At 31.1% G+C, this 22140-nt stretch overlaps 1 protein-coding gene across 1 annotated transcript; it reads right to left on the reverse strand.

The window, feature by feature from the left end:
- Window positions 1–603: 603 nt before the first annotated feature.
- Window positions 604–5847, reverse strand: LOC18010946 (serine carboxypeptidase-like 44). The gene is made up of 9 exons (XM_006393707.2): window positions 5570–5847; window positions 4924–5031; window positions 4761–4853; window positions 4471–4652; window positions 4108–4386; window positions 1663–1796; window positions 1487–1579; window positions 1263–1380; window positions 604–869 (listed from the first exon to the last, which is right to left on the reverse strand). Exons 1-9 carry the CDS (start codon window positions 5832–5834, stop codon window positions 702–704), a joined length of 1440 nt encoding a protein of 479 aa, XP_006393769.1. The 5' UTR covers window positions 5835–5847; the 3' UTR covers window positions 604–701.
- Window positions 5848–22140: the final 16293 nt, after the last annotated feature.

Here is a 22140-nt window from a genome sequence, read left to right on the forward strand (position 1 = left end):
TTTACCCGTTAATATGCATTTAATTTTATGATCTATTATTCTATTTTTCTTTAAAATTATGTCTTTTGTTATATTCTAGTGTTTATAACGGTTTTAAAATAAATTTGGATATTTTTAGATATTAAAAATTTTGGATCCGAGAATTTGTTTCTCGGTTTTGGCAAAACTAGATCCAAATCCGGCTATCTTAAAATTTTATGGTTTACTATTCATATCTATCAAATCATATAAATAAAATAAATCATTTAAAATAATAATGAATAAATGAATTAATATATAAACTATTATTTATAAAGATTGTCTTTTCATATTCTTGTTAAATTAATAGATGATAGTTATCATGAGAATTAAAGTATAATAACACAAAATATAATAAATTATAAATTAATAAATGAATTGATGATGTGTCAAAATTTTAGAGTTTGAGAAAATGATGTGGCATCATGAGAAGAGATAACATTTTACTTGGTTTAAAAACAAATTTGGATATTTTTAGATATTACAAATTTTGAATCCGAGAATTTGTTTCTCGGTTTTGGAAAAAGTGTTTTACACCAAAGCCCAACACTAGGCGCAACATAATATGGATCCTCCACTATATCAAAAACACATAAAGAAAGAACAAAATATCCCCTACATTATCTATAGACTTAAACCACTATTTTGACCAAGAAAGTCAAAAAAGAGAGAAGCCTTTCCCTTCAATCATGAAGAGGAGGAGGCGATTTGTTTGGCAATCTCCGGCCAAGCACAAAGCTGGTGAACAAATGCAAAGCTCGTGAAGGCTGTGCGTACGACACCATATGAGCCGCTCCTCTGACCGTTGCGAATGTCAATAGATTCCCATACTCTATTACCCATCCGCCGACCTACCACACGTCAAAAAAATTACATTTAGGATAGACATACGTAACGGAACAAACTCAAAATCGAAATACTGAAACCGAACCAAACATTTAAAAGAAAAATAACGTTAGTAAATTTTTTACATCACATTAACAAAGCCAAAACAAAAACAAAAATCAAATTCAGTATAACAGAATTGAAGATAGTCGATTAAAAGTGAATTTCATAGATTTATATTAGATAATTAATTTTATTTTCATACTTTCTCACCTTTTATACGAAAAAACAAACCAAATGTACTTTTCACAAAACCGAATCGAATGCCAAAGAAATCGAACGTAACCAAACAAAACAAAAAAATCTCGATTGCTCAAAATTAAGGGCTGAGCATACTTAAGGTTTTCTGTGGAACAAACCTGTCCTTTGTGGAACCAAGCTCCATAAGGAACTGTGGTGTTGAAGTTGAGTTCCTCAGCAAGACCTCGTACCAAAGTCCTTGAACCAAGAAGTGGAATTACAGAATCTTCATCCCCACTACATTTTTTCGATTTGAAAAAAGAACATTGTGTGTAAAAGTTTAACTACAAATTTCAGAAGTAAAAGAAAGGTCTAAATAATGGAATGATTAATTTACATTTACCTGAAGACCCAAACAGGGATTTTGCTCTTCACGATTCTCTTAATAATCGGAAGTATGTTTCTGTTCCCGTCAGTATCATCGTAGTTCAAGAGACTGTGAAGGTAAAACATAACCATAGAGTTAGAATAATTTTTTTTTTGAGATCGAGAATAGAGATGGCTCAAATTAAACATTACCCACTGCACATAGACCATGAATATGGCAGATGAGTTCGGTTAGCATGAAGAGCCTTTTGAACCTCAGGAAGAGTTAAATACAACTGCTCTTCATAGCTCATGCACACGTCCACCCCAACACTCATTTTTGTGCCCTAAAAACCATTTTTAAAGCATTTTTTTTTTGGTTGTCAACAAATATTAACACAAGGATATAGGGCTGGAATTATTAGGGTCAATTAAATGAAAAACCAAATCTCAATAAAGTATTAAGAATATAGCCATGAATATATCAAAATTAAGCAAGTAACAATTGACCAGCTTTTTGGACGATTTTATCCTCTTTAACACATATATAGACAATCTATTTACTGTACAGATTGTTACCCCATAGATTTTATTTTTTCTGTTATTAACATCCTATTAGTTAATTCAATTTTGTATAATTACATAAAAAATACTGATATATTTTCACGTCTAACATGATTTAAATTATTGAAAACTAACATATTTTTTCAACGTGAATAGTATCACCAATAACATAACAAGTCTATTTTGAATTCATGTACACTACTATTAAAGTCTAACATGACTTTAATTTCGAAAAATAAACCCATATTTTTTTTTCATATGTCAATAATGACACTAATAACATAGAAAGTCTATATTTAATCAATAATATAACAGGTCTATTTATATAAAAATATTAGGGAGTCAAAATATTTTTTAACTGGTTTTGGGGAGTCAAAATATTTTATATATAGATAATCTATGTGTTTTATATATAGGCCGACTTTTTTGAATACATTACATATTAGGATTTGAATTGAATATTATAAATATTTACATTGATCAAAATACAAAAAAATATAAAATAGTATGGATTTGATAAGTATAATAGACGGGGAGAGGAGATGAGTACAATAAGATATGAAAATTTAATCGATTACATCAATATTAAATGAGTTGGGGATTATCTGAGGAGACAATGGGGAGAATATTGTGGGAGGATAAAATGAGAATCAAGGGGGGAGAAACATATAATCTGGTGGAAATTGAATTTTTTTTTTTGATTTTTCGGTGAAGTTAATAATGACGGTGGTGTGGATGCAGAGAAAAATGTGGAGCACTGTGTGAGAAAACGAAAGAAAGAGAAAGGATGATGGAGGGAGAGAGGAGGAAGGAAATAGAGAGAGAGAAAGATGATAATGACGATGGTGTGGGTGTAGAAAATAATGTGGAGCTCAGTGTGAGAGAACGAAAAAAAGAGGGAAGAGGAAGGAAATAGAGAGGAAGAAGGAGAGAAAAAGAGAAAAAGAGGAAAAAAAAAGGAAAAGAGTAAAAATGTATTAATATAGAATATACAAAGAATATCATGTTTAGATTTTTTTTTGGTTAGTTTTTAACTTATAGTTTGTTTGATGGTTATTAAATGCAATTTCCCGAATTATTATCCGGTATCCGGTCTCCGATCCGATATCCGATCATATCTGATCCGTAAAAACCAAATATCCGTGTAGTTCGGATCCAGATTCGGATAGTGAAATTAAGTATTCGGTTATTTTGGATACAGATCCGGATAATAAAAAATTTTGAAATCGGATATCCGTTATCCGTTATCCGTTTATTAAGTATTTATTTATTTTGATAATATTATTGAAATTCATATTGCATGATAATTTTCTATTTCAGATTGTGAGAGAAGAACATGAAAATGGATAACACATGAATATGAAGATATTATCTTCTTTATTACTATTTTTGTGCTATTTGAATGCTACTTGAATGCTTTTTAATTTTTGGTATTTGTAATTTTTACTATGTTGATACATTTTAATTATATATGTTATCTCATTATAATTTTTAAAAATTGAAAATTTTTTTTAATCAATGAAACCGGATATCCAGTCAGATATCCGTAAATATTCGGTTCAAACCGGATATCCGGATATCCAGAGTTTTTGGATCCGGATCCGGGTAGTAAAATTGATTATCCGGCGAATCCGAATTCGGATCCAGATACCTTAAAAAAATCCAGATATTCGGTTCCGTTCCAGTCCTACAAAGATATACTAAAAACAAAGTTTTGCAAAAAAAGGTCGAAACTAAAACAAAGTTTTACTCCATTTTCGATTTTTCTTCTATTACAACATGTAGACAGAAAAACCAATATATGGATATAAACACATTTTTTTGCATTTATATGCGAAATTCTTTCATATTTACATATTTAAGAAAAAAATTCACTTATTCATAAAACATTTTGTTTTGGTAAACAAAACATAGTTACTTTATATATACATTTGCGTCTAGGGTTTTTAATCAGCAAAATAATTTTGTTCAATACTGAAATAGTGTATTCATTTAGGGAAATAAAATATGATATAATTTAATAATACCGGAAATTAACATATAAACGTCTAACAAAAGTCTTGGGGAAAAAACTCGTTCTTTTTTTTTCCTTACCATTTTCTTGAGCCTGAGCTCTTGCTCGAAAAGGGTTGGGTAGCAGACATCAAGGAGGACGTCGTAGTAATTGACGTATTGAGTAATGATGGTTCCGGCTTTACTCACTGCGTCTTCGCAAGGTTTGCTTATGTTGTGTGAACTTGAGAATGTGTAATCTTCAAAGTCACATTGGTCCATGATAGTGAGGCCAAGTTCATCAGAGATCATCCCGTGTGACCAGAAGAACTCATATACGGCCGGAACATCACGGTCAAGCTTCAGAAGTGGATTCCCGATCTGATCAAAAACAGAGGAATCAATCAAAAACAGAGATTTGAGAAAAGGCTTTTTTTTTTTTTTGGTATAGTTCTTATTACTTACTGCAATGCCTTTAAGCTTGAACTTAAATCTGTTTGAGCGTCGCGCGTTGTAATCAAGTATTACATCAGCTAGTTGAGGTATATAATGTCCAGCGTAGCTTTCGCCGGCGAGAAAGAGGTTTTGAGTCTTGAATGCTGGAAACTTTTCTAACCATCTTAACATGAACACCAGCATATCCTTGGCTAATATTGATAACATCATTCAAGAACAAGTCTTTTTTTTTGTTTAGAAAGCATTGATCATGAGTTCATGACAAAAGATAATTTAATCATGTGTAAATTACATAATACCGGTGGATTCATCGCCAGTAGTGTAGTCGGAAGTTGTATTTGAATAAGACCATCCTACTCCAGCCGGTGAATCCACAAACAACAGATTTGAGGCTACATCACAATATTTAAGTTAAAAAAACTTTGTCCTTGTTGAAAGATATAAGAAGAGAGGGAGAGAGACCTTTGTTCCAAGATTTGGGATTTCTACGAAGGCCACGACCATCTCCAGTGGGGTAAAATGGACCCAACTCTGTGAAAGCTCCTCCTCCAATGGAAGAACAGCCTGGTCCTGCAACAATTTCTCAGTTTTAATTCAGTTTTAATTAAACCGAATTGCATCTGGACACAAAATCCTTCAAAAATTAAATGGTTTAGTTACCTTTTAAGCCACAAAATCGAAATCAGCTTTATGATGTAGCCGACAAGGCAAAAATCATTGAATATATATATATACCGAATATAACCAAATTTCTGGTTTTTGTGTTAAAATCCAATTAAAATTGAGTAGTTTCGGTTATATTCGGTTAATTCAGTTTGGTTTGGTTATTCAATTCAGAAATTTACGTATATTTTTGTAAATTTTTATTTAATTTAGTATAATTGAAAAAAACAAAAACAAATCAAAGAACCATTGCCGAAGCAAACCGTATCGATAACCGATCTCAATTCTGAAAGCTATTATTGTCATCGATCAGTTCAGACCTTCAAACCGAAGAGAAACCAGAAACTAAAAAGTTTGGTTCTGCTAGGTTAGGTTCGGTTTGAAAATTCCGAGGCCTAGACAGTACAAACTACAACGAGAGAAACAAGAGACAGAGTAAGCAAACCTCCATTAAGCCAAAGGGTTAAAGGTTTAGTGTGTGGTTGCTTCTCAGCTTCGACGAAGTAATAGAAGAGGCTCCGACCAGCTCTGACGTCGACATCTACATAACCAGCGAATTGTCTGAATGCCACTTTCGGTTGCCCAGGTAGCTTCGTCACCAGATCTTCTTCGGGATATCCCTCAGCTAAATTACGATTATACCCCCACGAACACTGCACCACCATCACCATTAGTGCTCCCACCAAGAACCTCCACTTACCGCTCGCCATTTCTCTCTCTTTTTTTTTTCGCTTGGTCTTTCTTTCTAACTTCCGCTCTTGTTTCTGTGCCATGTGCACATGTATTAGTTACGTATATATATACACACAAACAAATCTTATCCACTATTTTATCACTATTTTTAACACCATAGTTTTTCAGTCTAAGTAATATAATTTTGGGTGTGATTGATATATGATAAACCTTTATCGGTGTGCGAAAGGGAGATTAACGATCATTAATCAGCGATCATTAATCAGAGCCATTATGGAGAGGAATGGTTATAAAAAAATCAATAAATTTGATTCAATTTTTGTATTTTTTTAACCTTGATTAATACTTTATTAAGAAAAACAACACACCAAAAGGTTTACAACAACACCTTCAAAAGGATTCACATCCGAGATAAATAACAACATTGGCCAATGTATAACTAACGATTCTATAGTTGAATGCTCCACTTTTGCATTTGAACTGATTAAATCTTCAATAAGATGATCTTCATAAAAATCCAAAAACATCTGTCAACGTTTCAGACTGAATTGACCACAGCTATCAAACTCATTTTATTTCTGTAGCAGGAGTCTTTGAGATTCCAAACAATCGATTAATTATGAATCTATATTGAAGCCGCCTTCTAGAGTAGCTGTGGTTTGCGACGATAAATCTATCAACACCGAATACACCATCAGCGATTGAAGATGGGAAAAATCGTTGCCACCATCCGCTTCTACTGTCAATTACTTCTTCGAAACAGCCAATTTAACCAGAACTTTTGTCTTCTCAAATTCATTGAAAAATTCCATGAAAAACATACAAAAACTTTGCCAGATCTAATTTAAAAAAAAAAAAAATTAAACAAATCAAAAGAAAAATAGTAGTAGAAACCAACCAAGCCGATGTAGGAGCTGGAAAGTCTTCGGCCATCGGTCTGGATCCAAAAAAAAAACATCTCCCTTTTTTTTTTCTCTCTCTCTCTCTCTCTCACTGCTAGGATTTTGAGATTTTTTAGCTTAAGGATACTTTTCAGCTTAATCGTATTTAACTCTATATTGATCAGATACAAAATTAAAATAGGCTGCAAAAAGGATCATCCATGGCCATAGACCCATTTACCAAGACCCAAAACATGAGCTCAATTCCATATCTCCTCTCCTCCAAATACACCATTGTGTATCCAGAGCTTTCAAACCTTGTTATGAGTTCTCCACTATATATACAAGAGATTTCACCTCAAATTCTCTAACATAGGACATTTGCTAGTTTGTACACTTAGCCCAATTTTTAAGTTTCACAAGCTTTTAAAGTCACAAAGTTTAAATATCCATTTCTCATTCAAACCAAATTAATTTGTTTTTGACATATCAATACACTATCTCATAATGCTCATAACAAAGAATCCAATGATTCTAATTTCCAGTCATTTTGACAACTGAGTTGCCCGAAACGCCACCAAAATATGGTTTAAAAGCATTTGTCCAAAAACGAGTTACAACACATTGTTGTCTCAAATTTCAAAATTTATATAAATTGATATACATATATTTTAGAAATTAAAAAAATAAAAATTACACATAAAAATGGGGTCTAAATTACACTAATAAAAAATAGGGTTAATCGGCAAGAAGATAACAAGAAAATAAGAACTAAGAACAAACTAGAAGAGTGACATGCTCCTGGAGGCCTACGTAGATCTGGTTTTTAAAAACAAAATATTGTACTAAAGATAGCATTTCAGCATCATGACAATACAGTGATTAATATCGTAAATGATAAAACTTAGAAGAAAAAAGATTACAAGTAAGATACTAGGGGTTGATTACATCATTACTTAATCGCCTAACCTGCAGGAAATTTTTTTTTTAACAATAAGACACATACTTATATCATAAGCGAGAAAACTTAGAAGAAAAAAAATGTAAGCAAGATACTATGGGCTTTACCAAAAAAAAAGTTTAAAGGTTGATTACATCGATACTTAATCGCCTAATCTGGAGTAATATTTGCTTTCAACAGATAAAACACCTCTGTTAATAAACAGAAAACTAGATTCTAACCCGTGCATCCGCACGGAAATATTTTTTATTGTTTAACGAATTTTATAATATAATTTATGTTTTTAAGTTTATATATAATTATTTTTATAAATATATTTTTAATAAGTGAAAATATTTATTTTTGTGTTTAAATATATATTTTAATATTTTTTATAGTATTAGAATTAATTATGATTATAAAAATATAATTTTAACTCATCCGCTCATATTTATTTAAAATGAACTATTATAAAAACATAATTCTAACTTGTCCTTTCATATTACCTTATAATATAAATATTTGTTAAAATTTTGAGATATATTAACAGTATTATTTAGCATTATAGTTATCTAAAATTTAATCTATAATAAATGTATGCAATAATTTTTAATTTTTATGTTTTTATTTTGTGTGAAAAAATATATTTTTGATATACATCAAAATTAGTGATTTTAGTTACCAAAATATTTTTAACCCGTTTTTTATATATATTTTCAGTTCTATGAATTACTAAAAATAAATTTTTAATATTTAAATTATACATTTAACTTTTACCTATTATTTTATTATTTATTTATATAAAAATTATAATTGTAAATATTTAATATAATCAACATAAATATCATATCATTTACATCATCATAAATATTTTATATTTCAAATATAGCCATTATTTTTCATATGCGAATTATTTTTTTTTCGAAATTCTAGATATTTTTGATAAATTTTTTTAATAATATTGAAATTATTTAAATTAGAATATTTAAATCAAATATAAATTAATATCTGATTTATTAATTTAAATCAAATCAAATCAAATCTAAATTATTTATATTTAAGGAAATCTAAAAATATTTAAAATAATAACTAATTTTCGAAATTAAATATAAATAATTATTGAAATTATTTTTAAATACTTAAAAAAAATTAGGAATGTTTGGAAGCAAATACTAAAAGTGCTTCTGTTTTAATATAATAGATATATCAGATGGATAGACTCGAGCATTTTGTATTACAGTCATTGTATTTTTTAGCGTGATATGAATATAAAAAAAAAATATATTTTTCCTAAATTTCTCCAGATGTATTGAAAACAAAAGAAGTTTTTTTGGTACTAACACCATTTTCACCAATTTGGACACCATCTTATATTTTCTATAAAGAAATTAGACAGTGAAACATAAAATAGAGATAATATTACATAAAGATTCCTTGAATTTTTTTAAATATTTTCTTAGACACAATATCACCTAATCCTGAAAAAGTGTCAGTCTTCTTCCAAGAACTGAATTCATGACAACAATTCTTCAGATTCCGGACAGATCATCGTGGAATGTATTATAGAGGACTACATAAATGATTTGGTACGTGGTTAAATAATAATTAACGAGAGATTATATTTTTAGGCAGGTTGACCACCTTTATGTACTCAAGTGAATTTGTGTGAATGAAAGCTATAACGAGAACATTTAGTAAAACACTTAAATGACATACGGTATTTATCGAGTGCAGCAGCTAGTGTGTATCATGAATACATGTAAACTAGGATTTAATTCCGTTAGTTATATAATGTATAATAAATTTTCTTAAAAAATTGTTTTGAAATTTAAAAAAAAATTATTTTTAACTGAAATTAATTATATCTATAGAACTGTCAAATCGTAATTCTAGTGTCACTAGTCTGTCAGCTTTATCTTCGACACTCCAAAGTTCGAAAAAAATTATAGACGAAAAAAAGCTGTTATATTGGATTAACCTGTTTACTTTATACTATTTGTAGTTATTTAAAATATTGTTATAGTTAACCCACAAAAATCTATAATTTTGAAAATATAAATATAATATACACAATTAAATGACTTTGTTTTTTGAGGTCAGTATTAAAAAAACATTTCTCGTGTCAAACTTTCTATAAAACTAAAAAATATTTTCAACTTTTATTTTGATATATATTACAAGATCTCATCGATTTTTCTGTTTGAATAAGATTAATTATTAATTTTAAAATATTATAAATAAAATAACATCTTTAATGGAAACAAATCTCTATAATAATTTCTAAGCTTAATTATTTTTGTTGTTTAAATTATTTCTAAGCTTAATTATTTTTTTAATTTGTAATATTACAATATGTAATAACCTATAAAATAAAACTAGAATACTGGCCCGCACGCATGCATGCTTGAATATTTTTTTATAAAATTTTATTGTATTGGGTATATTGTTAAGTTTATTGGGTTGAATTTTATAAATTTGATAATTGACATTGTATGTGGGTACAGTGTTACCACATTTGGGCTGAATGGTATGTTATTAGTTCAAGAATTGGATTGTGTCTTACAATTGGTTATATTTTGTTTGATGTAAATATAAACAATAAGTGATGTATAACTGATTAAGTAATTATAATTAGGTATGTATAATGAAAAAGTGTAAATGAAGAATACATGAAATTATGAATATATACATTAATTTTATGTTCGTAAATCGTAAGTTATTCATCGGAATATGACATATATGAACATATTTTATAAATTATATGCGAAGATGTATTCATTAATTTCGAAATATAAATTCATTTGGAAATGGTGATAAATCAGAAAAACATTTGTATTCATTTATTTCAAAATGTAAATTCATTTAGTAAATTCATTCCGAATTGTATATCGTTTTCCATAATTTTTGGCTTTTTTTATTTTTTATTATTCACTGAAATTTATAGGAAAAACTCTAATTACGTGAAAAAATTGTTATTTACCTCGAATGAGAACGAATATTGTGTAAGAAATACAAACATTTTAATTTGGATTTTTTAATTTGAACTATAACGATTTTCCAATTTTGTAGGATTGTTAGTTTTATTATTTCTCATCGCAGCGATTATCTAAAGTTCTTTTCAAAAATCGGAGATAATGTTAATTGCTAGAAGCGTGCGGGCCAGTTTTATAAATTAGTAATTTTATTGGATATAATGTTAATTGTATTTGGTCGAATTGTATGATGTACCTATATTTTAAGCTCAGTGTTGTATGTATCCTATTTCTGTTTTAAGAAAAGTGAAAACATTATGAAGATCACATATAGAACCTAAAGAACCCATAATTGTAACGATGTATCTTGTTTGAGAAATTGTGATAATTCGGTATAAAGAACATGTCATAGTGCTTGTAAACATTAAGTCAATTAACTGAGAATCGATAAATGACATTAAAAAAAGAAATATATTATTGGTTTATAAAGGAAAAATCAAAGACGCAAATACATTAAAAACACTGAAATTATTATGTATAGTAACATGAATTATTCATAGGAGCATTGTAATCCATTAATTGCTGTTCTGATAACTGCAAAAAAATGTTGAATAAAATATGTAGTTCTCTATAATCGATATAAATAATAAAAACAACAAACCTTGAACAGATAAAATTTTCTTGACGGAGGTGGATATTATAAATTGGATAAAAAAATTGTTTGAATTTCTGCTTTCATTTCTGCATAACCTCTTGACAACAAAATCTTCAATATCAAACCATGAACCTTCCGTTAGCAGAGGTTCGAATAAATCATGAAATTGTCGTCTAACCCGAGCGCGTATTGTATGGTCCTTTACAAATGAAAGAATTTGAATATTTTGGTAGAGAAAAGAATATATGTGAATTAATGTGGTTTATTAGTGATACCATAAAAGATAAAATTTACCTTCGCATCAGCAAGAAACAATTCTAATGATACGCCCTGATGTGGTATATATTCAAACCACTTTCTCACGAGTTTCACACGGATGCACCATTCAGTTGACCTGCTGTTCAAGTCTTCAATGTAATCAAGTGGTTCCATTTTCCGAAAAGATGTCAAGACTAAATAAGTTGTTAGTGTTTGTATATATATTGTAAACTTATCAAGAAGGCAATAATTTAGGGTTCCAAATATTTCCAACCATGAATTCTACATAAAACGTATATTGGGTCATTAACTCTAAATAATATCGGGTTCGGTAAATTAAGTAAGGACATAATATATACAATATATCAACTTCTATAATTGCATTTCTGTTTATGGTAACAATAGGTTTGTTAAATGGAAGACATTGTAATCTTCCATTAAACACTCATTATAATTTATACTATTATTCTGTTTCTAAACCAGAATTTTAGAACCTAAATTAAAAGTGCTTGCTCTACAAACTTTAGAAATTGATATAACACCATTAATAGCAAATAGTTAGCGTATGTTAAAAAATATTATGAGAAGTTCAAAAAGCATAATTATAAGCAAGGTTCAAAAAAATAAGATAAAAACCATAAACCGACCAAATCTCTAAAGATTCAGCAAAAAAATAAAAAGGTTCAACATTATCCCCAAATATATGGGAATTCAAACAGATATAGTAGAGTTTAAGATGAAATAAAATTGGAGTTGATGTAGGATTTCAGGGCCAGCTTGGATCTCCATGGATATTAGTAAATGGTAACCTGAAAAACTGAAGGAATATAATTACCTAAACCAGAAATACAATGTAAACTGAATAGAGGTTTACTTAGATTAGTGTTATACCAATCTAGAAAATCTGAAACTTCTTTAATATGTGGATTAAAAAGTACTTCAGATTGGTCACCAGCATTTCTGATGAAGAAGCCGCCTATAACAAAATATAATCCTATATATTAATCATTTTTCCATATGAGGATCATTAAAACATTAGGTATCATAGTAGTAGATGTTAACTCAGCAAAGTAAATACGAATAACCTTGAGAATCATAGAAAACGCGAAACATCCTAAGAGTCAACACCGTTTCATATGTTCCAATTTCTTCCCACTTTCTCCAAAATTCCACTGCTGTTTTTCCAGTCAGCTCAACTATAAATTCACTGAAGCTGTTTTCAGTGACTGATATTCTTATTATGTCATATTGCTAATAACTTAACTACTTACTTCATGTCCCGTATTTCAATTTCCAAATTGCTCCATGGTCCATGTACCAAAGCATCAGGATCATTTTCTAAACTCTTCAAGTCACCAACAAAGATAATAACACCTATCAAGTCTGCGATAATATGTTCTATTAAATAAAATATACGGGATAACATTATCCTCTAACAAATCATGATGGTTCAGAATACAAACCGACAGAATACTGAGAGCATATCTTCTGGTTGATGATATTTTCGAAGAGGATGAAATCCATCATATGCTTAGGGTTGCGGGCAGAGATTTTGGTTACAACGGTGTGTTCATGCATGATGATGAAATGGTTGTTGATAGTATTCTTGAATGAGCCAGAAGCATGGACGATTTGAAATAAGGAAACCGCATTCCACTCTCCTTCTTTAAACTTTTGTGTGAGGACGGGCATGAGATCCAAATCGATGGCCACCTCAACCTTATAACCCTAACAATATATACCAACGATAACATAAGTTATAAATAAAAATCCTAGACTGACTAAAGTAATTTGTATTAATAAAAGTTATGGTAAACTACACTTACATTCTCATCGCCAAGAATCAAGTGTGTTTCAAATCGCCTTTTGTCGACGTTGAATTCCTGCCATCGTCGAATAACTTTAACGATTATCGTTGGGTGAGGAGCATTGAGGGAAAGTTTATCAAGTTTGAGATAGTTTGCCATCAAAAATTTTGAAACAGTGATTTCTTTAGCAGTTGTTGCTGTGTAGTTTTGTGATCGACAAAAGGAGGAGATCTCTGAGTTTTGGATAGAAAGAGTGGAATAAACTTAAAGTTGTTAATTTAAAAGATTGTGATTTTTGGTAATTAGTAAAGGGTAAATAACTGTTGCGTTAGTTGGGTAAGTGAGAAATAAATGCTGATTGGAAAAGCAAAGAGGTAAGTCGTATAAATGAGAATAAAGTTTTACGGTGCAGTATTTAATAGAGGAGATATATGTCAACTCAAGAACTCCCAGTATTTGAGAAAGGAAATTAGAATTATGAGTTTCCAAATATATTTAAACAAAATCACTTTATCATATTTAATATTACCAAAATAGATGGAATTTATATAAACTTCTCACTGCGAAATATACTGTTATTAGTCTTGTTTACACGATTCCAACCCTTGAACATTTTAAATGGGAAACAAAATAAAGGGAGGATCAATACATATATACTTATTGTCATTTGTTCTTCAGTTACAGAGTTCAAGTATACATAATAAATAAGGCATATGTAACACGACAAAGAAAATAGAATCATAAAGAATACAGATCAATTAGAAATTGACATAATAATTAGATTAATGTATTTGTAGCTTTCACATATGGGTCAGAAAATAAGTCAACCATAATATTCATACCCATCGTGACAACAGAAAATTAATGGTTTTACATTAGTTATAGTACTAAACAAAAAATTTCATTAATAACTAACAGAAATTCCCTGACAAGAACAGTATAATAGATGAAGTAAATAATTACATAAACTGAACTATCTCCGTTTCTAGCAATATACGTGGTCCTCGATAATGTCGGATATATAACTTCCAGATTCTACTATCCATTATAACCTCTTAATTATCAAACTTTCCAATTATTGTCTGAGTAAAATTTCGCCGGTACATTCTCATAAGATTACGTTATGCTAAGTAGTTAAAAAAGTTTTGTTTATATACAAAGAATAAATGATAGTACGTTTGATTACTTGTAACTTATTTAATTTGCCGTATATTAAATAAAATGTAGTTAATATCTATGATAGTTAGTCATTTATTATTTATCATATATTTAGTATTTTTTTAAATACCTCAATCATGCTTGACTATATCTCCGAAAATCACATTACAAAAATACTGTATAAAACAATGGAAAGCATTAAGGCTGGTTCAGAATGACATTGGGCCAGTGCGGACAAGGCTATTTTGATAATGTTTACAAATCGCATAAAAACCTAAACAGATTGTCGTAAAAAGCGTCTAAAAATCTTACTGAACACGTCTTTGTACACAACATTAGTTATCTTCGTCTGCACGTTACCACTCTTATCAGTAATCAAAATCTTCAAACCAGACCTAACCTTCACCCTTGATAATGCAACATATAGCTTTCCATGTGAGAATACTGGTCTAGGTAGGAATAAACCAACATTTTGAAGAGATTGACCCTGGCTTTTGTTGATTGTCATTGCAAAAGCCAATGTCACAGGAAATTTTATTCGACGCATTCTAAAAGGAAAACTCATTTCCGGAGGTGTAACGAACATTCTAGGAATGAGAAACTTATCTCCAACCTTATCGGTTCCTGTTATGATTCTACCCTCTATAACATGGCGAGCTAAGTGTGTAACAATCAATCTAGTGCCGTTACATAGACCTCCCTTAGGATCAATGTTACGCAAACACATAACTGGTGCACCTATCTTAAGTTTCAAACAATGTTTGGGCAATCCAGAAAATTGGATTCCATTTAAAAACTTTGTAGGATATGTTACTTTATTAGATGGGTCTTTGTCACTGGGTGCAATGCTGTCAGCGCTCAGGTAAGTATGTAATTCACCTATAAATATACATTATAAGAAATTAATTACTTTATTATATGTAGTGGGATTCAATCAAAGGACCAATAAATATATATATATATATATAGTACGTATAATCTGTATAAATAATATGTTACCTGGCAGCAATGACAACATATAATCGTTAATTTGATCAACATCTTCGTTTGTGGGACTCAAAATAGCACGATGTTGATAAAAGTCTTCAGCATGTTGACTACTTATTAAGTTTCCATACACTTCTTTAACTATAGTTTTCATCGGATCGCCACCATCTTTGATCAATAAATCTTCTGGAATGTCAATATCCACAACGCCATCATTTGGAGTATTGACTTTACCATCACCAACAGCTAATATCCATTCAGAGAATGCCTTAAGTTCAGCGGCAGCGACATCACTTAGTCCACCAAGCAACCTCATATTCTTTGTAAGTTGTAAAACTTTACAATCATCCCATAGTGCTGAAGAATTAATTGTTGCCATAACTGTTTCTGATCGGCCAGCAGGAGGAATTACCAGAAGTATCTGGCGGAAGTCACCTCCAAAAACAACCACCTTCCCACCAAATGGTTTTCTCACAGGTAATCTGATGATATCATTTAAACTTCTATCTAAGTTTTCGAAACAGTACTTGCTCATCATCGGAGCCTCATCCCATACAATAAGGTCAGCACTTTTCATCAAATTGGCAAGATCTGATGCATGAGGCATATTACATTGTGTAAATCCATCTGGATTGATTGGGATTCTGAACCTCGAATGTGCTGTTCTACCACCTTCTAACAACAGAGCAGCAATCCCACTCGATGCAGTGTTGATAACTATCTTACCTCTAGATCGAATAGCGGTTGAAAGGCAACTCTAAAGAAATGGTTTACCAGTACCTCCAAAACCATATACAAAGAAAACACCACCTTTGTTGTTCAAAACAGCATCCAAAATCTCTTCATAAACACCTTTCTGCTCATCTATTATCATAGCCAGAAGTCTCTCATTCTCTTTTCTTTGATCCTCAACATTTTACTTGAGTTCATCATCAATCAATCGGTTGCCGTTGTACTCCATGAAATTATCTGGTTTTGGCATACAGTTCCATTTCTTTAGTGAACGTCCTCTGCTTTCTAAGAAATCCTGAATCTCTTGCAATGCTATATTTTTAATCTGCTCGGTCGATAGATTCAAACCTGAAACAATAACAAGTTGGAAATTGTATCTTGTAGAGCAAGCTTCATGTATTAAATAATTACAACTGTTCTATACCTTCATATCCACTTTCAAGACGACGTCTGTAAAGTATATCATCAGTCAAGTACTCTCAAGTTGCTTCCTAGACTACACCAGGTTGTGTTAAACAATCACCTAGCAACATTATACTGAAAAACAGCCTGAGATACCATCCTGAAGCCCAAATGCTAGCTTTTTTGATGCCTTCGATATATTCTTTGTCATCATCCAACAATCCTAACGCATCACACGCTTCTTTGAAAGTATTAAAGACAACGCCATCAACTGTTTTAATATCATTTGGACCTCTGACTATATTAATTAACATCCTCAGATAGTACATCTCGTCACCGTTTGGATGGATATGAGCAATCCTTCCAATACCAAAGCTTCGTTTCGAGGCTTCCACTCTCTATCCTTTAGATGCCAAACAAATTGTGTTGGTAGCTCTGCATAAGTTAGCTTACGCATCTGGATATTTTTTACATGCTTCAAACCAACCTAGAAACATTGAAACACTAACACCAACTCGTTTCAAAATAGACTCAAGAGGTTCGTCTTCATCATGGATATAAACTTCACGGTTCGGGAGATGGAAGCAAAGTTTTTCCACCGAAACACTCCTATAATGAGTTGGAAAACCTAAAATTCTCCATTTGCTTCGCAAGCCGAGACATATCTACATTTTAGGGAAAAAAAATTTAAACGTCTCTAAAATATTATAATCATATAGGCCATATAATATATAAGATTATTGCAAATATACCTGCAGTTATAATAATTCTTAATTTCATCCACAACTCCATCCTCATCTTTGTCTAAAGCCGCATAGACATAGTCAGGACCCTTATGAATATATTTGAAAAGATATTTCACAGCACGCGTTTGAGTGGACCACTCAACATTTTTATGTGCACGATAACGTAGCATAAGATCCCTATTGTATGGAACAACATATCCATTGTCAAGATTTATACCATTTTTGGTGAAAAACCTATTATCCCTGCGCCTCCGGTATGATGGAAAGCCGTTTGAATCCATCGAAGTTTCATCATTGAAAGGTCTTGGAAAACTCTTTGAGCATTTTCCGTTCACCATGCAAACATTGTCTGGTTTAGCAGCTCCACATGGTCCATGCATCATATTTTCACCAACAATATTATAAAGGTCTGGATCTGTTTTCTTATCGGGAATCTCAGTGCTGATGTACTTATCAATATCATCAGTAGTTCGTAATTTATTCTTATCTTTCAAGAATAACAAAATATGGGCGTGTGGCAAACCCTTCTTCTGGAACTCTATCGTGTACATAGCTGAAAGACATTATAATAAATTAAAACATGGTATGACTATGATGAATAAATTAAATGACATAATTTCACCAATGGATTACTATAAAAATAAAACATACCGGCAGCTGTTGGACCAAAAATAACGCCTTTTTTCTTTGTTAGATCAGTCATTAGATTATCCAACTTCATCTTAAAAACCCGGCACATAATGTCTGGCCTATCCTCTGTTATCAGGTTATATTTCTGGAGATACCGTGTAATCTCGGGCCATTTTGGATTGCACGTAAATGTAATGAACAAATCCGGAAAACCAAAATATTTGCATATGGCCATAGCGTCCAGATAGTGCTGATTCATATACCGTGGTCCATTGGTAAAACTCGCCGGCATATAAATTCTTGGACCTTCTGAACTAAGATTTTTGGCACCCGCTTCAGATGCGTTCTTTATAGTTGTATAGTTATTACAACGAATCTTTTTCTGGTTGAACCACAGATAACGTAGTCTACTGGACTCTATCATGGTATACGCATCCACAAGAAACTGTTGAAAAAGTCTACCTGATCGATTGATTGTAGGAGCCTCACCACGTCTCTCACAAATCCGGAATGCAAAAAACTCTCGCATTGTTACTGATTTACGTTTTTTAGCCTCGGATTCTTCATACGCAATTGGAATCTTCAGGTGGAAACCGTCCTCGCCATATGGGAACAATAAAGGATATTGAAGAGGAAGATATGCAGGATGTAATTCACTAATCCTTTGGAATCCTCCGTCCGTACTGGACTCAATAATGATGTCTCTAGTTTCCATATTCATCCGAAGTAGGAATATTATGAATTCTTCCATCAGCAGATCTTCCTTCTATCAACCTCAATTGGAAAGTCACCCCTCCATCAGCCTCATATCTATCTCTAGCTTGTCTAAATACCTTGACGTATGGATTGACTTTGTCAAGCATCTTCTTCAATATTTCCAAGACAGTAAACTTGAAATTATCGGACTCCATTCCCATAGTCCTAAGAATATGACAAATATGTATTATTCAATAAAGTATACACATATTATGTCTTTAATTAGATAAACATAAAGTATTGGGAAATGAATCTAATACGTACCCATAAGCAGCTATTCTATTGTATAGCTCATTAAGAATGTCATGGATGTAAAGTTGCAAAAATTTAGGCATCTCTCCAACGTCTGGCACCATATCACCAATTTGATGATAATTCTCCCCATTCATTTTGAAGACATACGGACCACGACCATTGTTAATGGTGTAATCTATTCTTCCACCTAATGACGTGAAAGAGAACATCATATTGTATGCTCTGATGAACTCACGAAAATGTTTACTCAACGCATCCCCTTTGCATAACAATTCAATTAACTCCATTGGAGGATTCTAAGTTTAGGGAGGACAATTTTCCCCTGCTTACAGCAAAGCGTGAATATGGGTATCAATTGTCTCCTGGATTTTCTTATCCGCTCTCCATACCAAAAATAAGCTCCACAATATCCACATTCGAAATTTGGATCTCCATCATCATAATATTCTGTCAAGAAATAATTAACATTATAGTGTTATATATGCAAAAAAGTTATAAACATATATTATTTATACTTACTATTTGGTTGAACTCCAAATTGAAATCTTGTGGTTGATCCAAACACATTGGGAACGGTTATCTGTTGTATATTTACATCTGCATCCACGTTATCAACTTCCATTGCAATTTCTGAAGTTTCACCTTCGTCATAATTAGGATTAATATTGTCATCATAGTCATCATTTTCGTCATCGCTGTGAACCTCATATCTATTTTGATAAGCTATAAGATAGAAACAATAGCGGTCAATTTTATGTAGTGGATTTTGTATAATCATATATATTAAAAATTGGACAACATCATACAAATACCTTGAGGATGCTCTTTAATTAAATTCGATCTGGAGTTCTATGGTCGTACTCTGGAATCATCAGGCTCAGATCCATACGTTTGTAAACCTTTATTTTTTTTAGTGGTTGTTTGAGATCTTGTTTGTCTTCTCGTAACTGTTAATGAAAAAGATAAGTAAAGTATAAAATAAGCTAACTTGTGCTGAAAGCTGTTTGTAATGTACATAGAGTTGATAACAAACTTTGATAATTTGTGACGTCAGACAAAGGACTTCTAGGATCATCTAAGTTATTTTAAAAAAAAAGAAATTGAGAACAGACACTATGAAATAGATATTCATTTGAGATCACACATACAAATTAACAAAAAACAATTACGATATCTACCTGATTGGTTTGTTATATCGAATAATGTATCGGTATTTTGTTGATTTGTGTGGGTTATCGTAGATGAGTTATCAGCATATGGTGAGTCTTGGAATTGCCTTCGTCTACCGCCTGGACAATATATGCGGTAATTTATGGTTTTAATATGTTCAAAATAATTACAGAAATGAAAACATATTGTCTATGTATGTAGAAAACTACTCAGCTTGATAACACATTACACTTTTGTAAGGGTGGTGAGGTTTGAGAAATCTTAGGTCGACCACCTACAGAACAGGATACCTTATAAGAATATTTATTTTCTAGATTATTAAGTACTAAACATTAGGGATTTTCTTAATATGCTTATGAAAGGTTGAGTATCAGGAATAATACTTACGTTTTCGGAGGGGTGGGGAATCATCTCCATGTTAGATGCATTGACTTTTTCCATTGTTACTTTGCGTTTCATTAGAAGATTGTCCAATACTTGAACACCTACGTCTCCCACCTGATTGGACATAAAATAGTTGAGATCTAACGGTCATATAAACAGCCATATGATTACATGTGAACTAACGTTTCAAGAGTGGAGGTGAGTTCTCCTTGTTAGATGAGTTATCCTCAGAAGCCATATTTTACCTTGACCTGTGTATGACTCTTTCAAATTTCAAAATAGTCGATTAAAAATCTATGTAATTCTTTTTCAATAGAAAGATCTTGTTTAAATTAATTGGTTTCCTAAGATTACGTATTGTCAATTCAAATTGCGGTTGTTTAGTCATAACGGATCTACCTTCCATTTATGAACTATAATAAAATATTCTGAGAATTTTGGAATAAATGTATATTCCACTACTCAAGTCATTAAATGGAAAAATTTATTGTTATCCCCATTTTGCTATCGAAACTTAAATGCTAATAATATGTGATATCTGATACAGCCATATGTATCTTTATAGAATACACATATTTCCATTTTCAAATATATTGATGAATATGATTGAGCCAGATTAAACAAAAAGTTTGACATTAAACAAAAAGTGTAAAATATTAAATAGATTCAATTCTTCATTTGACATTATTTTCTCAAATAATTACCAACCTCATAAATTTACATTTAATATAAACAGCTATGCGAGTCGTTGTAAATTTGTCGTTGATTCAAAATCAACATTTGGTTGTTAGGTTAGTATTGACAATAAAAGGGGATTATCATGAAGAATTGCAACTTTGAACATCATGTAGATGAAATTAAACATCTAAAGGATAATTATTTGAAGCAGGAATACAAAATATTAAAGAACATCATTAAAAAGATAATAAGATATTACTGAAAAAATACAACCTAAACCCTAATTGTTCGATATTCCAGGATTTTTAAAATTGTAATAGAATTACTTCCTAGGACGCTTGTTACTCATAGATTTCGCGGAGGGGTCTTCACTAATGCCATTACTATTCATCTGATTGTTTGCATGATGTGACGATCCAAAGAAAGTATTATAAATGTCCTGAAAGCATCAAAGATTAATTGAAAAACAATTTAAATTTTTGCAGAACTTCAAAATTGCTGTAAAACATGACGTATATTACTACATACAATTACAGAGGACATATTACCTCTGATCTAGGATCCCACTCGGTAATGGTTAAATCCGAATAACCCTGATCAGCGTGAACAACTACTTGGTTGTCTTTAGGCAACCTATATTTGAAAAGGATATATGGTTAATACAATACTGTTTTAAGATATGATAAGTGTATATATTACCGACAACATACCTATCTTTGAAGTCTTTGACGATCTTGTTGTCAGTATCAAACATAATTTTAGTGGAGTTGAAAGAGTTGGATACTGAAATAACACCTACAAAAACATAAGAAAATTTCAAGATTTCGCATAACTTGTTAACAGTTATATGACAACTATGTGGACTATAATATATTGAGAACTCACGTTTGAACTCTTGAATACGGACAAAG

This window comes from Eutrema salsugineum, unplaced genomic scaffold (genome assembly GCF_000478725.1).
Source record: "Eutrema salsugineum unplaced genomic scaffold, Eutsalg1_0 scaffold_7, whole genome shotgun sequence".
Lineage (NCBI taxonomy): Eukaryota > Viridiplantae > Streptophyta > Magnoliopsida > Brassicales > Brassicaceae > Eutrema > Eutrema salsugineum.